This window comes from Mobula birostris, chromosome 5, assembly GCF_030028105.1.
Source record: "Mobula birostris isolate sMobBir1 chromosome 5, sMobBir1.hap1, whole genome shotgun sequence".
Classification (NCBI taxonomy): domain Eukaryota; kingdom Metazoa; phylum Chordata; class Chondrichthyes; order Myliobatiformes; family Myliobatidae; genus Mobula; species Mobula birostris.
Window position 1 is genome coordinate 45,617,789 of NC_092374.1, and position 26,080 is coordinate 45,643,868.

Below are 26,080 nucleotides of genomic sequence, written 5' to 3' on the forward strand. Positions count from 1 at the left end.
TTTTATGGAACATTTCAAAAGACAGAAGGAAAGGCAACAACAACTTAAAATGGGAAACCATGGAATTCAGATCCTCGGCTACTGATGGATCACTAGTCCGTGGTGGAGCTGAGGTGACCAGGGAGCTGCGGTCTGAAGAAGGTGACAAAGTTGAAAATGGAGGAATGTGGGATTATGGATGAGGAATTAAGGACTAGGTTTGCAGTCAGCAGCACAAGGGCTAGAGATGCACTATCAGGCCTCTGAGGCTTGGGTGAGTTAAAGTTTATGCACAATGGGAGGGAAGAAGGCAGCTAGTACCCTGGAACTGTGTAGCTCTGGGACTACCAAACACTGAGCAGGAAATAACCAGGGCTGTCCAACCACTGAGGAAAAGCCACACGTGAAACCAGTCACAGAAATTAGTTTCCAGGCTGAAAACCCAAATACTGGAATCTGAAGATAAACAATCTGTACAGTTTGACATTTTTTTCCACATCATATGGAACACATTTTATTTAATTATTTCCAAATAAATAAGCCGTGTACTAACTGGAATGAACACCATCTGGTTCCTATACATTTCGTACTCGAAGCAATGGGCTAGTGCAAATCTGAACTATCTGCACTAAGTTGTAAAGCATCACTTCAGACCCACACGAACAGGGCTGGTTGAAAGCAAAGCCTCACCTCCTCATCTGGCCAAGAGTGAAAGTTCCAACCCCAACATAACAGGATCTACTCTGCATACACAAACAATCACCAACACCTTCACAATCTAGAAGCTGACTTACCTGATGCATGGAAGCAGGCACACACAATTTTGTTCATGGAAATGTCAACACAATTAAAGCCACTGGGTTTATGGCAATGTCATTCCATCGCAAACACTATATCCCAGTCAGTTTCACTGAGGGATCCAACAATCTGTTGCGTGTTACTGCTGGAAAATGGAAAGATTTATGTGTATTCTTTACTGTGGGAATATGGATGGAGACAAGGCCTCCAGAATCCACAAGGACCTGATGAGGTGACATGCAGAAGGGATGCCCTTTACACTGGTAAAGACCTCTGTGTATAAGCAGCCTGAGAAGTAACCAGAGTGAATCAAATCTCTCACACGCACACAACATTAGCACATCTAATCCATTGTTAGGTGCCGTCTCTCTTTGCCCTAAAATGCCTTCTGACTTTCCCTGTTAACCTATCTCCTAAGCAGGTGACTTTCAGGTAATCTCCTCTCACAACGTCCAAGCCACTTTCCCTTTATTGCAGAATTGTACAGTATGACCTGGGTCCCTGCTAGCACTCAGAAAAATTATTTATTATTGTCACATGTACTGAGATATAGTGAAAAACTTTGTTTTTCATGCCATCAATATAGATCATTTCATCACATCAGTACATTGAAGAAATGAAGGGAAATGCAATACCAGAATACAGAACATGGTGCCATAGTCAGAGGGAAAATGCAGGCAGACAATGAGATGCCAAGCCATGACAGGGAGGATTATGAGGTCATGAGTCCATCTTACTGTTCTAGGGAACGGTGCAATAGTCTTGTAAGTGGGATAGCAGCTGTCCTTTAGCCTAGTGATATGTGCTTTCAAGCTTTTAAATCTCTGCCCATTGGGAGAGGGAAGAATAGAGAATGTTCAGGATGGAAAAGGTCTTTGATCTTGCCGAAGGGTCTCGACCCAAAACGTCGACTGTACTCTTTTCCCTGGATCCTGCATGGCCTGCAGAGTTCCTCCAGCATTTTGTGTGTGTTCTGCTTGGATTCCCAGCATCCGCAGATGTTCTCTTGTTTTTGATTAGGCTGGCGGATTTACCGAGGTCGTGAGAAGTGTAAATAGAGCCTACCCAGGGGAAGCTGGTTTTGGTGATGGACTGAACTGTGTGCACATGCTGCAGCTCTGAGCATTCCTGGGCTAAGCAGCTGGCATACATCTTGACCAGATAACTTTCCATGGTGCATCTATATGTAGAATCTGTTGAAAGTCAATGGGGTCATGTCAAATTTCTTTAGCCTCCTGAGAAGCTAAGGCTTCTTTCTTGGCCATGCCATCTACATGGACCAGGATGGGCTATTGTTGAGATTCACTCCTTGGGTCTTGAAGTAGCCAACCAACTCACCCTTGGCACTGCTGGTATAAATAGGAGCACCACCCCCATTCCTGAATGACCAATACAGCTGATTTACCGAGATCGAGGGAAGGGTTATAATCAGGCCACATATCTCCGTCCTGTACGCAGATTCATTGTTATTTGAGAAAATCACCACTGAGGCAGAGAATTCATCAAGAGATTGTTCGTATCTTGGTAACGTACATTAAGAACAACGGTAGGACAGCTGGCAAGAATAAGCAGATGGCTGGCAAATGGCCAATAAATCAACTCCCTTAGGAGCCAGATCTCACACAGACCTGATCCAGAGGACTCTGATGCACTGTGAAAATGCTGAGCCAGAGAGGGTGGATAGGTTTGACACACTGACATTTGTCAGAGTTTTCTGGCAAGCTGAAGAAAGATCTTGGAGCTCATCCCAGCATGGACACACACAGTCAGGCTGCAGCAGTTGTGGTTCCAGGTTCCACTGGCAACATTGCTAGAGATCACACCGTGATCTGATGGAGCTCTGATAGGTCCGCCACACCCCGCAACTGTTCTGGTGATTGGCACAGACTGTTTATAATAGACATTCAGCGAATCCCGGGGGCAGGGGAATCCAGCCCATCTCACATATGATAGCATGTGCTCCAACTGCATTTTGAGGCAGGGTCTCTCATCAATGCTGTTAGCCTATATAGTGTTCTTGCTGCTTCGTCATGGCTACACTGTAGAGCATAGAGCAGATGGTGTTGAAACATAAGGCCTCGACAGCAGAGTGAGGTACGCGGTCTACCTGTCCATGCAGCGGAATCCCATGAAGGACCACAATATCTTCCTGATTATGAGATTTATTCTTTGACCTTCATACAAGCAAGAAAGTTCATTGCAATGCTACGCAAGACAATACACTAATATGAATTTGAAACACTGACTTTCAGATACTTTTCCCACAAAAAGCTGGAAGGGGGTAAAATAGGCTAACTACATGCTTTCAGAATGAATCTTCCTTCCTCTCCTCTCTTGGGGCCCTCTGCCTTACTTTCAGACCCTCCCCTCTCACTCAGGTAGCTTCAGCACCACTGTCTCAAGAACAACTAGGAATGGGCAACTAAGTCCAATTAAAAGCCCATGTCCTCTTGAATGGACTTCTCCTATGCTAAAGATGAATAATTGATCTCTAAATCCACCTTGTCACGGCCCTTGCACTTCGTCTATCTGCACTGATCTTCTGCAACTGTAACAGTATATTCTGCATTTCAGTTTCCTTTTGACTGCCATAATGTATTTACATATGGAATTATCTGTCTACATGGCACACAAATGAGCTTTTCACTGTACCTAGTACATTTAACAAAAATAAATCCACACCTTACACAAGAGATTTTTTAAAACTCATTACCAATAAAAATGCTTGGAATATATACAAAAGAAATTATTGTCTGAATGTGCTCATGGTTTCTTTTAAGAAATACGTAATGCGGTTTTAAACAGGGAGGTTTAAAAGCTACAATAAGCATCCAGAACTGTCATCTGCACTGTGTGCCCTCGTGTATGTGCAGAGAAGCCCAGCAGAAATAGCCCAAGAACACTGATTTATTGCATGTGCACTAAGTTCTCACTGAAACAAAGGCTTTCCATCAGATTGTGCTCAAAAAAGCAGGTGCTATAGCATATTTGCAGGCCCAAACCTGAACACCTCCATCTGTTGGGCATGCACATTTGCTTCAATACTGCTGCCTGTAATCAGAATCCAAGGCAGCTTCATTTAAGTCAAATTCCAAATGCTCTGGATGTACTCCAGAATGTAAATGTGCCCTCGCTCCAACCCAATAAAGAGATAAAATTTCCACACGTTTCAAATTTATGGTGACAGTATACATTTAAGAACCTATTCATGATTTCTCACACAAACACACACACACACACACACACACACACACACACACACACACACACACACACACACACACACACACACACACACACACACACACACACACAACAAACAAACAAACAAACAAACAAACAAACAAACAAGCTGGCCAGCTTCCACCAACATGCCTCATTCCAAGCTCAAAAGCACCAGTGTGTGTTTCCACATTACCCCACAGTTGGCATTGGCTCCAGCTGAGATTACTAGTTTAATACCAATTGCTTTTATGTTACACATAGTTTACATTTTGGAGTATAGTCACAGGATATTGGACAAAGGCTACTCAATAACTATTTATTTTGGAAGCCATCTTTAAGAGGGGATTTCCATTAAGTGAAAGCATTCATATCCGGGTCAGAGGGGAAGACAGAATACAGGCTTAATTCCCTCAACTTAGAAAACTTTAACCAGATCAAATGGGTAAAAGCCATTCGAAACAGAAATCCTTGCTGGCAAATGACAAACATGCTGAATGGTTAAAGGTATTGTTGGAACAGTGCAGATTCTGTGCCAAGACGTAGCTGTACAAATAAATGTCTACACTTAAGGACTGAAATCATTCTTTATAGTTATTTCTTTGAGGACTTGGATCTCCCCAGATATCCAGCTGACTTTAGGCAATATCCATTTTTTATAAATGCTCATTAGTGGAGATCACCAGGTTACAAAGCCACTCAAAAAGACTGAACCTCCACAATACCACCCACTTATTCCCACAGCAGTTGCTAGAGATGAGGGCCACATGGTTATGGGTTTGTGAAATTATCACAAAGATGATGAACATGCACACTAAGAATTTGAAGTTTGAAACTATGAGCAAATAAATGCAGGTTTTCCAGCCACTTCAACTCAAAAAGACCTTGTGAGCCAACTACAAATTACAGCTGTAATGAGTGAACATACTATAAGTGAACACATGTTGTTCAACAGTTAAAAAGAAATCACCCAGTCAAACTGAGATCCATAAGACCATAGAATACAGGAGCAGAAGTAGACCATTCAGCCCATTGAGTCTGCTCCGCCATTCAATCATGGGCTGGTCCAATTCTTCCAGACGTTCCCACTCCCCTGCCTTCTCCCCATGCCCTTTGATGCCCTGGCTAATCAAGATCCTTTCTATCTCTGCCTTAAATGCACCCAATGACTTGGCCTCCACAGCCACTTATGGCAACAAATTCCACAGATTCACCACCTCTGACTAAGGTGATTTCTCCGGATCTCTGTTCTAAATGGACACCCTTCAATTCTGAAGTCATGCTCCCTTGTCCTAGACTCCCCTACCATGGGAAATAACTTTGCCATATCTAATCTGTTCAGGCCTTTTAACATTTGGAATGTTTCTATGACATCCACCTAGTCCTCGAACTTAATAAATGCAAATCCCCACCTTCTAATTTGAACTAATCAATATGGTACCAGTTAGCTATCTTCTGTACCTAACAAAGTAGCCACTGTGTCTATGTCCATGGTCTTCTGCTGCTGTAGCCCAACCACTTCAAGGCTCGACATGTTGTGGGTCCAAAGATACTCTTCTGCACACCACTGTTGTAATGAGTGGTTACTATGTTACTATTTCCTTCCTGTCAGCTTAAACCAGTCTGGTCATTCCCCTCTGACCTCTCCTATAAATACTGTGCTTTTGCCCACAGAACCACCATACACTGATTTTGTTGTGTGTGTGTGTTTTTCACACAAATCTCCGTAAACTCTAGTGACTGTTGTGCGTGAAAGCATGTTGCCTGGATTGGAGAGTGTGCCTTATGAGAATAGGTTGAGTGAACTTGGTCTTGCGTCCTTGGAGCGACGGAGGATGAGAGGTGACCTGATAGAGACGTATAAGATGATGAGAGGCATTGATAGTGTGGATCGTCAGAGTTTTTTTCCCCAGGGTTGAAATGGCTAGCACGAGAGGGCACAGTTTTAAGGTGCTTGGAAGAAGGTACAGAGGAGATGTTAGGGGTAAGTTTTTCCACACAGAGTGGTGGGTGTGTGGAATGCATCACCAGTGACAGTGGTGGAGGTGAATATAATAGGGTCTTTTAAGAGACTCTTAGATGGGTATATGAAGCTTAAAAAAATAGAGAGCTATGCGGTATGGTAATTCTAGGCAGCTTCTAGAGTAGGTTATATGGACGGCACAACATTGCGGGTCAAAGGGCCTGTAATATGCTGTAGATTTCTATGCTCTATGAAAATACTAGATGATGAGCAGGTTCTGAGTTTCCCAAACTACCCTCTCTGGCACCAACAATCACTCCATGGTCAGACACATGAATCACATTTCTTCCCCATTTTGATGTTTGGTCTGAACAACAACTGAACCTTTTGACCATGTCTGCATGCTTTTAAGCACTGGGTTGCACCCACATAACTGGTTGCCTAGATATTTGCATTAATGAGAAGGCATACATGTATGACTTATAAGATGGCTACCGAGTGTACATTAGACTTAAAGAATTTAAGGGGAGCAAGGTAGAATAGTGGTTATTGCAAAACTTTACACTCCCAGCATCAGTCATCTGGTTCAATTCACACTAATGTTTGTAGGAGGTTTGCACATTCTCCCCATGACCACATATATCTCAGTGTTCTGTTTCCCACTCACATTCCGAAACTGTGAGAGTAAGGGTTAGGGTTAAGTTGTGGGTTTGCCATGTTGGCACCGGAAACATGGCAACAATTGTGCCTGCCAACAGCACATCCTCTGACTGTGTTGGCTGTTGACACAAATGGCGCATTTCACTGTGTGTTTCGATGTACATGTGACAAATAAAGCTAATCTAATATTGTTTTTTCACCTTTTACATCTGATTTAGATGAGATTAAAAAGCAATAAAACAGAGCAGATGCCAAAAGATTATGAAGCGTAATTTCCTGCAATTAATGCTTTTCTGGAGCAACACACACACACACACACACACACACACACACACACACACACACACAAAACACTGGACAAATACAGCAGTGGGGAGAGATATGAACAGTCGGAATTTCTGGCTAACACCCCGGCTTTAATTCCTGTCATTTTCTAGATTTAAATGTAGTTTCAAATACCCAAACCCTTTGTACTGGGCATTACAGGTGAAGTACATTTAATTTCCATGTCAGTGTCTCTAACACCGTTGCTACCCTCTGTCTGCCTCAGTCCAACTTTCCCACCACTCAGCTGAACACAGCCTCATCCAGTTTTCAGCCAATGACAAAAACATTCAGATTTTTAAATTAAAATTGTACAAACTTGCAGCATTAACCCAAGCTGTCTCCTTTCTTTTTTCTCATTTTGTTATATTTCCAGGAATACTGCAGTCTGCTGAAGGAAAACAAACACAAGAGATTCTGCAGATGCTGGAAATCTTGAGCAACAATCACAAAATGCTGGAGAACTCAGCAAGTCAGGCAACATATATGGGGGGGGGGGAGGGGGGAGGGGGGAGGAGGAAAGGAATCATCGACATTCCCACACTAACCAGTCCTTCCTCTGTCTTCTCTATTACGAGGGGTGAATGATAAGTTCGTGGCCTAAGGTTGAAGGAGTCAATTTTAGAAAACCTAGCACATTTATTTTTCAACATAGGCCCCTCCTACATGTACACACTTAGTCCAGCGGTTGTAGAGCATACAGATCCATTCTTTGTCGAAGTCGGCGTCTTGGACCTCCAGAAGTGGTCCACAGCAGGGGTGATTGATAAGTTCGTGGCCCAAGGTAGAAGGAGATGAGTTATTAACTTCAAACTTTCTGCATAATCACTCAAAGAGTTGAACTGCATGTGCATGTAATGAGAACTGTATAACTCATCTCCTTCTACCTTAGGCCATGAACTTATCAATCACCCCTGCTGTGGACCACTTCTACAAAGAAGGGATCCGTATGCTCCATGACCACTGGACTAAGTGTGTACATGTAGAAGGGAACTATGTTGAAAAATAAATGTGATAGGTTTTCTAAAATTGACTCCTTCTACTTTAGGCCACAAACTTATCAATCACCCCTTGTACCAAGGATAAGGCCCAATGCAAACTGTACAGACATCACCTCATATTCTGCTTTAGTAACCTACAACCCAATGGTATGAACATAGAGAGCTCCAATTTTAGGTAATGCTCCCTGAGGTGGCCTGTTTTCTACCCCTCACCTTTGCTCGCTCCCTCTCTTTCCTCCAACAGTTCTCCTATTTTTGTCTCTGTTCCTTCCTACCTTCCCAGCACCCCCTTCCCATCTTCATCCTAATTCTGCCTCCTACTGATTCCAGTCATCACACACACATGCACACATTTCCAACCACTACCCAACTGCCATTCACTTCTCCCCAATACTTCCCATTCCAGCTTCCTTTATTTATGAGAGTCTTCTGTGTTCTTGAATATCTCCCTCCAATAACAACCAGTCTCTAATCTTCATACTGCCCTCCCCCGTGTCTTGCTTCATTAGCTTCCCTGTGTGTCTTTCTGGATCAGTCATCTGCCACTGTCTCCTATCTTCACTCCCACTCCTTTCCCCTCCCCTCTCCGACACAATTTGCCTGACGTCTGAAACCCCTCCTCAGTCCACCAATCATATCTGCTCCTTTTCACCACTCCCATCTTGTCTCTATACTGGCCAAAACCACACTCAGCCCTGGGCTTCAACCTGAAACGCTGACAATTCCTCTCCCTTCACAAATGCTGTTTGACCTGCAGAGTTCTTCCAGCAGAATGATTGTTGCTTCAGATGCCAGCATCTGCAGCCTCTTGAGTCATTAACAGCAGGAAGTCTCTAATGAATGGACAGGACTTGGTTGGGTGTGGGAGGATTGCAGAAGGAGAGTGAAGAGAAGATTAATCTTGCTCGAGTAAAGGAATTGGGGCCAGTAATCTCAGTCAGAAGGAAATGTTTAAACTCTACCACAAGATCAACAGGAATGGTCAAGCAGCACCTTTCATATGTCCACCCTCACTGCCAGATTTGCTGAGGCATGCGTTAAATTTAAAAATCAGGCTCCCAGCCACAATGTGGAATCAGTGGCAGGTTATAGACATACCCACCACACACGCCCATTTTACAAAAGGGCTTTCTTTTCCACTGATCTACTTCTTTCAAAAATTACCAAAAGCCAACTGAACTGCAAATTGCAATGAATTTTATGCTAGAAGAGCAGTCTAACATTTCTAAATGTCCCTCTTCACATCTGACTGCTGCAGTACTTTCTGCCGTGAAAGACGCATCAGTCTCAATTGCTCAATGAAGAGATGAAGATGTCAAAAAGCAGCATCTAGAAACCAGGTGTTATACTGTACCTTTAAAATGTGCCTTGTAGAACTTGATCAATCACAGGAGGTGCAAAGCTCTTTCTGAGAGCTTTGACAAGATGATTGTTCAACAAAATGCATTGGCCCTAAACAGACTTTGTAAGGGAAAAAGCCATTAATTTTTGAAGCAAAGCCATAACTCACCCAGAAATGCTGAAGTTGCTTTGCACCACCACCTTGGCGCAGTTAAAGCCAGAAACCACACACTGAATTTTGGATTTTTCTTTTTGTTCTATTATCCCAAAGTGTACCCACTGTCTCTGGTGAGAGTGAGGTAGCTTAGAGAGGATCGGAGGTGAATGCTACCCACCCACCCCTCACAGATTGTGGTTGGAGTCTGGAATGCACCGCCTGGTGGGCAGGTAAAGGCTGAGACTCTCACGGCATTTAAGACCACAAGAAATAAGATATGGGAGCAGAATCAGGCCATTCAGCCCATCTAGTCTGCTCTGAAATTCCATCATGGCTGATTCATTACCCCTCTTAATCCCATTCTCCTGCCTTCTCTCCATAACCTTTGATGCCCTGACTAATCAAGAACCTTTCAACTTCTGCTTTAAATATATCCAAAGGTGGCCTCCACAGGGGACCGTGGAAATGAATTCCACAGATTCACCACCTTCTGGCTAAGGAAGTTCCTCTCTAATTGGACATCCCTCTATCCTGAGGCTAAGCCCTCTGCTCCAGACTCCCTGCTATAGCAAACATCCTACCCACATCCACTCTAACCAGCCTATGATGTATAACTCTGACTTTCAGCGGATCAGGCAGTCTCTAACCATCTAATTACAGAGTCTGAGCCCTACAGGACAGAAACAGGCCCTTTGGCCCAGCTATTCCATTACCAACCAAGATGCCCTTCTGAACGTGTCCATATCCTATGCAATATTTCCTATTCCACACACCTGTCCAACCACCATTTCGATGTTGTTAATGTATCTCCCTCAACCATTTCTTCCGGCAGCTCATTCCATACTATTTTGACTATGCCAAGTGGAAAACGTTGCTCCTCAAGTTCCCATTAAAACTTTCCCTTCTCATTTTAAACCTGTGCTTTCTCGTTCTTGATTCTCTAGTCCTAGGAAATTGCTGCACACTCCTGTCAATCCCTCTGACAATGTCGTCAGCCACACGGGCAGGCTGATGAATCATAGGGAAGAGGTAGATCCTACTCAAACCCTCCTTATAAGCCAAATGCATTGATGAGAATGCTGTCCCAAGTGCGCTGACCAAGTACCATAAATCTTCATCATCTGGGGCAAGTCTATGGTCAAGGATGACTTGATTCCACTGACTTTTATGGCCTATATTAATGATTTGGACTATATTAATGAAATTTGTCAGAAATGAATAACATTAATAGTGTGGCTGATCATGAGGAAGTTGCAGGCTACATGAATTGGTTAACTGGCACATTAGATAGGGATATTCAGTTCAATCCAGAGAAAAGTTAGGTAAAGCATATGGATGAGAAAGACAATGAAGTACATGATAAAAGAGAGCACACTGTTGCATGTCTTGTGAAAATCCTCAGAGGGATCAGAAGTAGAGAGAATGAGCAGTTTCAAGTTCCTGGGTGTCAAGATCTCTGAGGATCTAACCTGGTCCCAACATATCGATGCAGTTATAAAGAAGGCAGGATAGTAGCTATACATCATTAGGAGTTTGAAGAGATTTGGTATGTCAACAAATACACTCAAATCTTCTATAGATGTACTGTGGAGAGCATTCTGACAGGCCGCATCACTGTCTGGTATGGGGGTGGTGGGGCTACTGAATATGACCAAAAGAAGCTGCAGAGGGTTGTAAATTTAGTTGGCTCCATCTTGAATATTAGCCTACAAAGTACCAAGAACGTCTTCAAGGAACGGTGTCTCAGAAAGGCAGTGCCGATTATTACGGACCTCCAGCATCCAGGGCATGCCCTTTTCTCACTGTTACAATCAGGTAGGGAGATACAGAAGCCTGAAGGCACACACTCAGTGATTCAGGAACAGCTTCTTCCCTTTTGCCATCCAATTCCTAAATGGACATTGAACCCTCGGACACTACCTCATTTTCTTTAAATATATAGTATTTCTGTTTTTTTGCACGATTTTTAATCGATTCAATATACACATAATGTAATTGATTTAGTTATTTATTTTTTATTATTATTTTATTTTTGTTTTTTTTCTTCTATATCGTGTATTGCATTGAACTGCCACTGCTAAGTTAACAAATTTCACGACACATGCCAGTGATAATAAACCCGATTCTAATTCCAATTCTGAAATATGCTACAACATATGCCCACAGATCTCTAAGGATAACTAGTAGGTAATTCTTTGCCACAAGCAGCTGTGGAGGCCAAGTCTGTAAGTATATTTAAGGCAGAGGTTGACAGATTCTTGATTGGTCAGGAAATGAGTGCATACAGCGTGAAGGCAGGAGATTGGGGCTGCAAGGAAAATTGGATCAACCATGATGAAATGGTGCAGCAGACTTGATGGGCCAAATGGCCTAATTCTGCTGTATATCTTATGGTAAAGAAGCTTGTATTCAGGATACTTGAGGAATGAATGTTATGTTGGAGCAGTGTTAAACAGTAGTTAGGCCACAGCTGGAATACAGCCTACAGTTCTATCCGCTATACTATAGGAAGAATAGGTAAGCAGCAGAGAGGAAATAAAAGGGCTGAAAAATTATAGTTACAGGAGAGGCTAGCTTGGCTCAATGCATTTTTTTGGAAGGAGAATAGAAAGATTGTAGAGAATTCAGTGACTTGGTTCCAAGTTTTTATGGAATGTGGAAAGAGTAGGTCTTATCCACCCCAAAGGGTGATAGGAGACTGAAACTCATACACAGCAGCTGAACAGTCAGAATCAGTCAGGTTTATTATCAGTAACATACGTCATGAAATTTGTTGTTATATGGTGGCAGTACAGTACAAGAGAAAACAAATTACTGTAAGTTAGAATAAGAGAAAATAAATAGTGCAAAACAGCAACAGTGAATTCGTATTCATTGACTAGCTTGCATTGACTACACTCACTTGCCCATCCATTGAGATGTTCTCACAACCAAGGATCTCATTTTAAGGACTCTTATCTTTTTATTTCAGGTTCTCGTTATTGATTACTATTTATTGATATTTGTATTTGCACAGTTTGTTGTCTTCTGCACACTGGTTGATCTTTCATTCATCCTGTAATAGTTATTATTCCATAGATTTGCTGAGTATGCCCACAAGAAAACGAATCTCAGGTTTGTACATTATATATGTACTTTGATAATATAATTTACTTCGAACTTTGACTTTGACCTTTCATAACTGAGGGCAGTGGGGAAGAAGTTGTTCCTAAACCAATGAGTGGATGCCTTCAGGCCTCTGCATCTCCTCACTGATAATCGTAATCCAAAAAGGGCATGTCCCAAATGGCAAGGTTCCTCAGTGCTGGCTCCTTGAGGCATCATCTTTTGAACATGTCCTTGGTGATGGGGAAGATTGTGCCCATGACAGAACCGACTGAGTGTACAACCATTTGCAGCCTCGTTTGATCCTGTGCACTGATGTCTTCATACCTGGTCACTCTAATGTCCAAAGTCCAGACCAATGAATACAATCTCACTGCAATGGCCAAAGACCAGAACAATGAATACAATCTCACTCTAATGGCCAAAGTCCAGACCAGTGAATACAATCTCACTCCAATGGCCAAAGACCAGACCAATGAAAACTATCTCACTCTAATGGCCAAAGTCCAGACCACTGAATACAATCTCACTCCAATGTCCAAAGACCAGAGAGTGGGTGTAACCCAAGTAGCTCAATCACTGGCAAGTACAGATAGAATGGACCAAGTCATTTTTTTTGTGGTAGCCCATCACTATGACCTCTTTACCTCACTCAGTACACATTCCATGGGATCAGACTATCAAATGACAAAAAAACACATACTTCCAGATGGTTCTTCCAGAACGTCTCAGCCTTCATCACACTTCTGCTTTCCTACCTCAAAACTCGCTCCTTCTCCTTATTCTCACCATCAGAAAGACACAGCCTATGTGATCTTCTTCCAGAGGGAGGCTAGAGCGGATGCATCAGATGAAATATTCCATCCACTCTGGTTGACACACTAAGGCAGTACAGTGTCAATGCCGGAAATGCACCATAGAACCCCAATAACCGATTTCACTGGGCTGCCAGTAGTTAATTTGGCAAAGGCTGTACTTCCATACATACTGTGGTACAGGCCTTTTGGCCTATCAGGTTAACACAGTGTGCCCAAAGAGGAAACCCATAAGCCCCTATCTCCATTTCTGCTTTTCTTTGTGGTCCTATTGATAACTGAGTGGAGTAAGACAGGTCTGACCCAAGGAGAGAAAGAAATGCCCCGTTTTATCAAAATCCTGCCCTCTACACCAAGAAGCAGCTTATATATAGTGAACACAAAAGAGGCGAGAGTGTCATACAAGTATTCCAGATAATAGCATTGACTGTGAACTCTCCTGAACGAGTGCTTCCTCAACCTTCAGGAAGCTAGCACTCCTAATCCACAAGTGTTATTTATCCAATAGTCTCAAATTAAAAAGGAGGCAGAGTCCTTTCTTTGAATATCATACATGTTACACCCTACCATAAATCTGGGATGCAGAGCAAGTTGGGCTTGGTGGCATAGATCAGCTGTTATCATCACTTGAGTAGTTAGAAGCCAGGAAGCTCAGGGTAACAATAGCCTTGAACTCAGTAGGTAGCCTTGAACCATGGCAGAGATGATCTAGTTTCCCGACAGAATATCACCCCACCCCCCGCTCCCCAAGAAGCTGAAGGTCAGTACACTGATCATTGAACTCTGTTGGGCAATGCCGTCTGTAGAATGAATCCTCTCTGCTATTCCTCCCTCAAGTGCCGTAGGTATATGTACCTAGTCTTTGACATGTGAGTCTTACTTCTGTAAGTCTACTAACAGGATGTGACCCATGGTTCAGAAGTGATAACCAGAGAAACGTCAGTGTGGTAGAACTAAGAGAGCTACTGCCTCACAACTGCAAAGAATGAAGTTCAGTCCTGATCTTCAGTATTGCCTGTGTGGAGTTTGCTGTTCTCCTCATGACCATGTGAATTTCCCCAGGTGCTCCAGTTTCTGCCCACATCCCAATACACGCAGCTCGGTTGACTGGCTGCCATCCATTAAACGGTTATGCAGGTGATTGGTCATATATGGGGAGAACTGATGGGAATAAAAGATAAGCATCATTTAAAAAGCAGATAAAAGATTAGCTTTGTTAAAGCTAAATTACTAGCTTTATTTAAATGGGTTAGGCTGGGATGATCAACATGCTCTAAGTGGGCGGAAGAGCCTGCTTCCACGTTTGTTAGTGCTCTAGTCCCCAGTCAGCGTCCAAAGTAGAATAGCAGACTTGCCCTATAAATGATGTAGTCCCAGTTAGAGCACGTCTTCTTTGCATGCTTTCCAGAGCAGAACTAACACAATTCAATTTCAGTTGCCAGTGTTCAGTTGAAACACTGCACAATGGATGACATCACTGTGCAAATCCACTGAGCAAACTTCTGGAATGCAATGGGCCCCGATCATATTTCAGAAATAGCACAATCTGCAAAGAACGTCTGCATTTTTCTGTGATTTAAGTTATAAACAATGAAATTTCAATCACAAAGCAGAAAAAGGCAGATTGCCGTGTGATTTCCAGCAACTGCCTTTAGAGCTGCATGTCTGTTATCTTATCACAATGAAAATATGTCATCTGGATCCTTCCTTGGTGACAACTTCCTATTTTGTTGTCCTGATTGCTCTTACACTCAGGATCCCAGATCTCTGCAGTAAAATGGGAGCAGGTGGTTGTCCAAACTACCCTTGGAAATTGAGGATTGAAAGTTGATCTAAATAATGGGAATGACCATGCATCACCTCCTGCCATTCTCTGAGATACCACAAGCAGAGCCTATTGTTACTACTGAGCCACAAATTCAGTTACTTGGTTTTCTGGTATTCTGCATGTTTCAGATCAATCAATTCAGTGAAGTTACTGACAATAGCTGAAACACGAGGACAGAACTTGGCACTGCTACTGATGCAGAAGAAAGCCAGTGCCTGTCATCTGATGATAGGGAAATTTCTTTTATAGGGATCTTTAAATAAGCTTGAACACGCAAAACTCAGCAATATCATTGCATTCCTTAATGCTTTTTTTGAAGACCAGGTCACTGTCGCATACGGGATTTCAAATAAACAAGGTTTATTCAAGATGGGTGGATAATAACTGGATGTAAAAAGGAAATAATACATTTTTCCATGTACTTTTTCTTCATTTTGATTTATTTATTTCATCTTCCACTTTGAGATTTCAGTCTCTTATAACGACATAGGAAACTTCCATTTGGCCCATCTTTATGCCAGCTCCCATAGCCCCATTCCTTCCATGCTAATTTCCCAGCTATCCCTGCAATATGTCATCTCCCACATATGCCAATCAACCCCCCCCCCACTTTGATTCTTTTTGTGATTAAATTTTACATTAAAGAACAATTTATAGTAACCATTTCACTGGTCATAGCTTTGGGACATGTGAGTGAATGAGAAGACAGGAAACACCCCTGAAATACCTCCATATCCATTACAGATCTTTTAAGTGTTTCCTCTTTTTTGTTTCAAAAATTCATCAACAACATTCATCAGTCATCATCAGGTCTAATATCTCCTAAAGTCATTCACAACCTCCTCCATAATGTTGCATTATTTGACTTTTGGAAGGATGTTGACATTACATTTTCTGGTCCAAAACTAGATATACTATTGATAAATTTAAAATATCCCAACACTGTTTCATAGAATTTAACTACTTTCCATTACCAACCGAAAATTTTCTGCAGAATTCACATTTTTTTTTATTAGTGTCAAGGTCCATGTTGTATGTAAACAAATCATCATGGACACAAATACAGTCTCCGTTGTCTTGGTGAAACACTTCTGCAAGACCTGTCGACTTTAATCCTATTGGTGTCAGATGAACTGTTATGATGTGTGGCAAGATAGTAAAACTTGTGATTCATTGGCAATATCACTCATTAGGTAATTGTTAGCGATCACTTTATCTACATACTTAAATGGCTATATATGGTCTGAGTTTCAGGTCAGCCATGTTACTATAAGATACACATATCTGAAGAGGAGGAGGGTGGGCCAGTGGAATAAATGTCCACCTTTGTAAAACAGACTCTGAGCCACAGAACCCATCTAATAACAGCAAGAATACAAAAAAAGGGAAGTACTTAATAGTGCTGTTGGAAAGGAAGCTGTTAGCTAAGACTGCAGTGTCAATGCTTGACAAAGAGACAATTCAAACTCTCAGACTAGCCAGGTTATTGATTGAAATAACAGAACCTTACAGACAAAGGATTCCTAATCTGTGGGTATTTAACATGCCATTCAGTAAAGGAGCAGTAGTCATTCTCACATCTCTGCAGTGAAATTTAGCTCCCACATCCTCATGATTTTAGTTCTACTACCCTAAGCAATTCACCAATTAGCTATTCACATTAAATTCTAAACAGACAATTTAATCAAGGGGGCAACTACATCTGAGACTCACAAAATTTCTCTGCTTGCATATTTGTGGAGGTGTCAATGTAAAGCAAAAAATTATGTCATAAACATTGTCATCTGTATCCCACTGTAGCTCTACAAGTGCCATTCAGTGGAGGTCAATCGATTGGACATGTATGGGGAATCAAATTTGCCAACCTCCCGTCTGTAAAGTCTAGCAGCCTATGGCAACCAAATCCTTGTTCAATTGTCTTCATTTTATTATTCAAAAAGTACACACAGGAAAGGGAACTGTCTAAACAATAATTTGTAGGGTGTATGGGAACAATTCATCATGGGTGAACTGGACTACTAAACAAAGCTGATGCAATGTCTGTACGAGGTCTCATTCTTCTGGGCTTATTCTGTTCAGAAGGGTAACACATTCAGAGAGGTCCTTCTTAACTCTAGAGAGATAAATCCTTACACAGGGCTGTCCGATATGAAAGCAACAATGCGCCATTCTAACTAAAAATAAGAGTCTGGGACTGTTTTGTAGAACTGTATTCACAATAATTTGCTTTTCAACCTCTAAATGCATACAGCAAAATATTCTCATTCAAGGATGGTGTTATTTTTGCTATCAAAGAACTTACCAGTTACTGCAGCTGAATTGACGAGCATGATGAGGAACCAATGCATCCACATGACCATTGTGTGAAGTCCAGTTGGGCAAGTATAACTAAGGGTTCTTGGCCAAGCACAGGAACTGCTCCCACTTGACATTCTGTTAGAACTTCGCACTCAGCATTAAATGACTGCAAGAGAAAATATTAAATAATAAGATTATTAAAAAGGACTAAGTGGAAGCAACACAAGCAGAAAGATTTAGAAATAATTAGTTACTTGAGCAGCAGTTGTGGAGAGAGGGATGAGGGTTAATGAATCAGTCAGCTCACTCTCAACTTCCACGTCTGTACAGTGCAACACAAATGAGCAGGTCAGATCGCTGCACATTCAACTTCCTGTTCTGCAGTCCAGGATCAGCACTAACTGCAGGACAGAGTTCAGATATGCTGAGCAGAGAAGCCAATGTAATTTGGATCTGCCCCAAAGTACAACATGTGTTGATTGCTCAGTTCCATCCTTTAAACCTGGACTGGAAAAGTTTCATCCTCCAACCTATTTCATGTTTTCAATTCATAGCCATCTCCTCGGCATATATTTGACATGTTTCACATTTTGAAGTTACTTAACCATTTCAATTATTTTTATCATGTTAATGGCATGAGGATAACATGCCATAAAGTACCTCCTGAGCCAAGTAGCAACCCATGGACCATTCGGCTTTGGCCAAAGCAGCCTCGCCTGAACCCATGGGCCTGCACAATAGTGCAGTACAGATGGATAGGAGGGTGAGTGGGGGAAGAAAGAAGATGGCACCTAGGAGGCAGGCTGGATGACAAATGTTTCAGTCTAATGATTATCTGCATCTTACAGCCTTTCTGGAAAGTCACAAGGCAACGGATACATGGATTTTTAGCGTGTGGATTCAGAATTGCCTCGACCACAAAAGGCAGACAGTGAACGGAGCGTATTCTGCCTGGAAGTCTGTAAAGACTATTTTTCAAAAATTTATTCACTTACAGGATGTGGGAGTCGCCAGCTAAGCCAGCATTTTTTGCCCATTCCTAATTGCCCTTGAGAAGGTGGTGTTGAGCTGCCTTGTTGAACCGCTGCAGTCCCTGAAGCGTAGATATACCTACAGTGCTGTTGGGGGGGGGGAGTTCCATGATTTTGACCCATTGACAATGAAGGAATGACGATATGTTTCCAAGTCAGGATGGTGAGCAGCTTGGAGGAGGATTTCCAAGTGGTTCAAATGGACCTCAGCAATGAGTGGTGCTCCTCAGGGATCTCTTCTGGGACTCAGTGATTTTTATAAATGACTTGATGAGGAAGTGGAGGGATGGATTAGAATGTCTGCAATTGACATAAACATTGGAGGTGATGTTGATAGTGTACAGTTTATTGTAGATAATAACAGGATATAGAAAGCAATGCAGAATATTGGAGAGAATTAGCAGATGGAGTTCAATCTACAAAAATATGAAGTGATTCTCTTTGGAAGAGCAAACTTGAAGAAAGAATACAAAGTTAATGGCAGGGTTTGTAGCAGTGTGGAGGCCACAGTAGGATCTTGGGGTCCAAAGCTATAGATTCCTCAAAGTTGCCATGCAAGTTGATAGGATGGTTAAGGCGGTATGCTGGCCTTTGTTACTCAAGCTCAAGACCCACGGGGTAAAGCTGCAGCTCTATAAAACTGGTTAGGCCACACTTGAAGTATTATACCTCATTATAGGAAGAATGCGGAGAGGGTGCCGAGGACATTTACCAGGATGCTGCCTGGATTAGAGAACATGTCTTTCAGGAGAGGTTGGGTAAGCTAGTGCTTTCATCTTTGGAGTGACAGAAGATGAGAGGTGACAATAGAGTTGCATAAGATTACGGGTGTCGTGGATAGAGTGGGCAGTCAGCACTTGTTTCCCAGGGCAGCAGTGGCCAGTACCAACCGGCATCCATTCAAGGTGAGAATAGGAGAGTACAGGGGTGATTTCAGAGGTAGACGTAGACACACACACACACACACACACACACACACAGTAGTAGAGGTTGATACAATAAGCGAAGTTAAGAGACTCTTAATAGGCACATGGATGCAAGAAAAATGGAGAGTTTTTGGCTGTGTAGGATGGGAGCGAGTAGGTTTCTATAGGTCCACACAATTATTGTGGGCCAAAGGGTCTGTATTATGCTGCATTGTTCTGTGTTCTATGTTAACCTTAATTATTCCCAGCTCTGTTGAGAGGCCAATGATCTGCAACATTAAATTCCTTCCCTCTCCAATGGCTGAACCTTTCTTTTGTTCTCAATTTACAACACCCACAGCAGTTGCTGTTGTATTTTTGCGAACTTGGAGATTCCTGTTATCTCTAGGACTGGATGTGAGAGTGATAGTTGATTGTGTGTTACAAATTTCTAACAGCCATACCGTCACAGGAGCTCAACAATTTGACCTTAATGATTACAGTCTAGGTCACATCTATTGCACATTCAGTGATTTGCCCTGCTCAGCTTTGCAATGGCAGTTAAATAGAGAACCAATCACAAATGATTTAAGCTTGAATTTGCATCTAGTAATCATTCAAATTTTACTTTACTTCACTCAGCCATCTCCAAACAATAAAGATGATCTCTAGAAGGTTGATAAACTGCTTATAGCTTTAATCTTCCTCGAATATTTTCAACTAAAACTAGCCTCTTTTGATTTTGCAAACAACAGGAATTCTGCAGATGCTGGAAACTCAAGCAACACACATAAAAATTGCTCTTTTGATTTTGTTTCTCAGTCCCCAGGACTAAAAAGGGTTGGAGACATCAGACGCTGGAACGTGGAGGAACTCAGTGAGTTAAGTACCTATGGAGGGAAATGGATAGTCAGCACTTTGGGTCTAAATACATCAATTAGACTTAAAGGTAGAGAGGAGATGGTCAGTATAAAGAGGTGAGGGGAAGTTGTGTGTCAAGAGCTGGGAAGTGATAGGTAAATCCAGGTGAGGAGGGAAGGTAGACAGATGGAGGAGGGAAAAGTGGAAATAGACAGGCTATTTTCCTAAAAATGTGTTTCTGCAACACTGTGCACAAGACCTCTGAGTCTGAATATTCCAGCACACCCAGCGCCATTGCATCATGGCAGTAGAATGTGCACTGCATGACTAAATGTGATTACAGAGAGGAAGTCAGTTTGCAACTGAAAAGAAACTGGTGAAAATGACTATTGCAATGAAGACTGGAGGGTTGGGCTGGGTGCAGGAGAGAGGAATGTCGAGGCACTGACCGGGAAAGGAAGTCAAAATGAAAAGGAAGGTTAACAATTTACAGGGGCACAACAATATCAGGAATAACTAAATGGCTGTGAAGAAGATGGAGATCAACACGGCAGATACCTGGCTAGCACCACACAGACAGGACCTATAACAATGCCTGGGTCACTTGATGCACAAGTACTAGTGAAATGAGCGCAGCATGGGTGAAACCTCAATATCACAATGAAAAATCAGTAATAGAGGATTGACACAACACAATCAACAGTTCCATTTAATATCAGAGAAATATATGCAATACACATCCCAAATTTCTTGTTCTTCACAGACATCCATGAAAACAGAAGACTGCCCTAGAGAATGAGCGACAGCAAATACATTGGAACTTTAAAGCGCCCCCTACTTGCTCCCATGCACAAGTAGCAAAGCAATGACACTCCCCCACTCCCACATCCACAAAAAAAATCAGCACCCTCCACCTCCCAAGCAACAGCAAAGCCCCCCCAAAAAAGATCAAAAAAATCAACTAAAGCAACAGGAATTCTGCAGATGCTGGAAATTCAAGCAACACACATAAAAGTTGCTGGTGAACGCAGCAGGCCAGGCAGCATCTCTAGGAAGAGGTGCAGTCGACGTTTCAGGCCGAGACTCTTCGTCAGGACTACCAACTACCAAATTTTTTTATTAATCATTGCATATAGAAATGTTACACTTCGAGACTGAACCAATATAGTAATATTCTGATACTATGTCACACTTGAGCTGGATTAGCAGACATCCAGCGCTACTGATTGATTTTACTACTGTTTAAGCAAACTGGGTAAATTTGAAGTGAGCATCAGAGCTCCTGAGAGGGTGTAAGGGCGGGGGGGGGGGCAGGAAATTGGGGCCCCAGTGAGTGGATGCAGTGTAAATATCACTCAGTGAGAGGGCCACCAAAGCACTAAGGTTTTCAAATGGTCAAACTGCAGAACATCGAAGTTTCACAACAGCAGGCTTTCAAATCAGGCACTGAAAATATATGCTCTTATCCCTTTTTAGTGTTCATTGATTCTGAAGCTTCCATGCAGCACAACTCAGTCAAACGCGTTGCCCAATTCCAGTGTATATTTCTTAGCAGAAATCTCATGGTACATCCTTATGACTGCAGTAAGTGCTTTAGTAACTGTCAGTCATCTTAAGTGAAAAAAAATCACCCAGAGTTCTCACTGCTGCTACATATGATTTCTTAGAGACACAAAACTACCTCTTCAGAAAGGCAAACATAGATTAAAAAAGGTTAAAAACCCCAACACATGATAATGATCCAATAACTTGGACTCAATTCATAAAATGCAAATATGCAATTTGTCCTAAATTTTGATTTATCTCCTGCAGATTTAGGACTCGGAACCCTAAGTTCTAAAGACGTAAATCTGGCAACTGTTTCAGAAATCCAACAGCCCAACAGGTCATTCTGTCTCATTTCATGGTGTGCAATTATATGATATTATCTTACTCCTACAATCACTATATTTATGCTAAACAAATCAACGCCCCCTGAAAAAGATGCAATTTTTCCCAAGTCACTTCAGACCAAACACTTCATCAATTGCATGGCCAAAGTAAGGAAATTTTAAAAATTACAACTGACCTGTAGACGCCGTTTTTCCCATTGCAGCATAAATCACATCAATTTACATCAAAGCTCTCTTGAACAATGACCTTTGGGCTACATACTGTAAGTACTGTACCATCAGCAGCAGCACAGTGATCTGTTCACACCTGAAGCTATCTTCTGCAGCATGGATTCAAACATAGAAAGGAACACTTTCTAAAAATGTAATAAATCACCAAACTCAATAAGCATCAAATTTTAAACGCAAACAACAGGAATTCTGCAGATGCTGGAAATTCAAGTAACACACATAAAAGTTGCTGGTGAACGCAGCAGGCCAGGCAGCACCTCTTCCTAGAGATGCTACCTGGCCTGCTGCATTCACCAGCAACTTTTATGTGTATTACTAAGCATCAAATTTTACTCACTCCACAACAGCTGACTGCCAGTCAATTTAAATTTTGCAGTAGAAGTACAGACTCATGCAAAATAGTTGAATTTTTTTAACATCTTAAATGTACAAAAGATGTAAACACTACTCACAGGGATGAGAACTGGCGGGTAAACCCAGCAGTACAAATCCAAATGAACTCCAACAATCCTCCTCCATATTATCCAAGACATCTTCAAGGAGCAGTGACTCAAAAAGGCTGCATCCATTATTAAGGACCCCCACTACCCAGGACATGCCCTCTTCTCTTTGTAGCCACCAAGGAGGAAGCACAGAAGCCTGAACACACACACTCAATGATCCAGGAAAAGATTCCCCCTGCAGTTGAATTTCTGAATGGACGTTGAACACTACTGCACTACTTTCTTATTTCTGTTTTTGCACTACTTATTTAACACACACACACACACACATTCTTCTTCAGTTGTCCATCAAAATCCGATGACGACGTCCACTCCTTTAACAGTGAGATCTTTGATGACTATACAATCCTATCCTGGACCCACAAGCTCTATTGCAGGTGGGACATGTATATGTGGTAGTGGTGACAACCATGGCTGCATTTCTCCTGGCTCTCTTCTGCTGTCTTCTGGTTGTTCTTTCCATCTCCAGAATAAGAACCCAATCCCTACACAGCTGTCGCCAAGTGGTACGATCAGCAGCAACATCCTCCAGGTCCTCGGGTCTGATCTTGCACTTCCTTAAAGCATTCTTCATCTGATCCTTATAGCGCTTCTTCAGCCCTCCATCTGAGCGTTGACCATGATGTAACTGGCCATAAAACACTCTGCGGGGTAGCCGACATGGGGGCATCCTTATCACATGCCCTAGCCACTGCAGTTGACGCTGGGTGATCATGGCCTCAATACTCCTGCAGTTGGTCTTTACAAGTATTTCAGTGTGAGGCACCTGCTCACTCCAGGTAATTCCCAGGATGCGCTGGAGGCAGCTTATGTGGAAGCACTCCAAGGACTTGATGCGACTGCTGTAGGTTACCCAAGCTTCACAGCTATAAAGGAGGGTGGTGACACAGACTGCCTGGTATACAGCGACCTTTGTGGGGAGACAAAGGCACAGGGGTGAGGCGGGGTGTGTGCTAGCGCCAGTGCTCCTTAACATCTTCCTCTTGTGTGTTACCAAGCTTCCCACAATGAGACTGAAGACAGCAGCGGTGTGGCAGTAGATGTCAGGTTAGATGGCAACCCCTCTGACATCAGGAGGCTCCACGCAACCACCAAACTCCGTAGAGAGCGGGTCCTGGAGCTACAGTATGCAGACGACTGTGCTCTTGTGGCCCATACTCCGGAGGATCTTCAGACTGTCCTTGCTGTGGCGGTGAGAGCATACAGCAGGATGGGGCTGACTGTCAAGTGGTTTGCCAGTGGAGTACCAGTGTCTCACCCACTCTACCCGCCTTCACTGTTGGTGATGAAAAGCTGTCAGTAGTGCCATCTCTCAAATACCTGGGGAGCATTCTCTCTGAGGATAGCAGCATTGACAATGACATTCAGAGCTGCATTAAACAGGCGTCAACTGTCTTTGGGAGACTTTGGCGTAGAGTCTTTCAGAACAGAAGCCTTTGTCCCTCCACAATATATACACACACACACTTACTATAATTCAGTTTATTTCTATATTATCATGTATTGCATTATACTGCTACTGCAAAGTTAACGATTTCTCAACATATACCACTGATAATAAACCTAATTCTGATTCTCCCCTCAAGCTTTCTCAGATGACACCTCTGATTGTTGCCACAGGAAGTCAAGCACTGGAAGCCTGCAGGTGATATGATATCACCATGCCTAGCATCATGAAAATTAAGAAATCTGACTATTTCTTTCAAAATTACTACGTATGGATATCAAGTTGGCTGTGGCCTAAAAAATTTACTGCCTAATTACACAGATGAGACGACTTTCAAATTTACTTTTAGGACATTTCATACATGTCAGTTTGAGGACACATTACTAAAACCAGGCAAATTAAATATTGTACAAAAATAAAAAGGACAACTTCTATTTTTAAGGTTGCAAGGACATCTGTAGGTCCTACAGTGCTTCCCAGCCAATGACGTATTCTCTGCAACATGGTCAGTGTTGCAGAGAAACAGACCAGACAATTTTGTCCAGCAAAAAATCTGCTGGAGGAACTCAGTTGATTGAGCAGCATCTATGGAAGGGAGGGAGAGGATCTGTCAAGATTTTGGGTCAAATGGAAATTCTTTTCTCACTCTACAGGTGCTATTAAACCCACTGCCTCCTGCCTCCTGCCTCCAGTTTGCTTGGTGCCCCAGATTCCAGCACCTGCAGCTATTTGCATCTCTGGGCAATTTTGAGGGTAGTACTTCAGATCACCAATGAGATAAATGATCAGATAACCAGTTTTTAGAACTAGCAAATATATCCTACTGTACTCTATATACTTTTATGCAACAAATCAATAAAAATATTGAAGAAAGAAAGAAGAAATAGCAAATGAAAGATGGATATTAGGCAGGATTTCATGGACATCTTCTTGCTGCTCTGAGAATAGCGAGATGGGTTTCAGCAGTTCCATTCAAGAGAACAAGCAGGATCTCAGATTACTATCTCACTCCTAAGGTATTCTGACTGTGCAGCACTTTCCCAGAACGTCAATGTCAGCTCGGACTCTGTTGAACAGGAATCTCCGGGAATGACACTCCTCGGTGGCACCCATCATTGTAATTGTACAGCTTGGTCTCAAGGTGTACTGTGAAAGCCTCAAGTGCAGAGCAGCAAGCTTTATGACAAAAATCAAGGTTTCAGAACCAATGGGTGACCCCATTTCCTTCAATTAACTAATTAAACAGATCAGCACTGACAGAACCAAGGAGGCATGATCGGATTTTCAAATGTCTTCACTGCAGGGCTCGATAATCAAGTTCTGGATTTAGCTGCTGCTGGCACACTTGAAGAATGTCCTTCATTTCAGATGTGGTTCAGTTGCTGGCTACCATTAGTAATTTAGGAGTAAACCAACTTTCACTTTCACAGGCCAAATGTGGGCTAATGGGACTAGCTCAGGGGGGAATCTTGGTCGGCAGGAGTGAGTTGGAGCATGGCACCCACTCCCATGTTGCATGATGCTCTGTTGCCATTGAACCAAGGCTGTTCTTTGCACAGCATAGTGCTTTTGAAAGAGTACTGCAACATTATTGGATGCATTCCTGCTATTCTTCAGGCCAACAAGGTTACAGAGTCCAAAAACCACCCTTGGGGTTTTGAAAACCAACTCTTGGTGCAACAGCCTATCCTAGCTCCAATTGCCAACCAACTTTATCAT

At 42.4% G+C, this 26,080-nt stretch overlaps 1 protein-coding gene across 6 annotated transcripts in view; it reads right to left on the reverse strand.

Annotated features, from left to right (window-relative positions):
- The window catches only part of LOC140197677 (adhesion G protein-coupled receptor L3-like), a 587,218-nt gene that overhangs the window by 361,283 nt on the left and 199,855 nt on the right, over nucleotides 1–26,080 (reverse strand). For all 6 annotated transcript variants that reach the window (XM_072257981.1, XM_072257983.1, XM_072257978.1 and 3 more), the window contains one exon: nucleotides 17,496–17,657. In XM_072257981.1, the coding sequence (XP_072114082.1) occupies nucleotides 17,496–17,625 (130 nt within the window). In that variant the 5' untranslated portion in view covers nucleotides 17,626–17,657. The remainder of the gene's footprint in view (nucleotides 1–17,495; nucleotides 17,658–26,080) is intronic.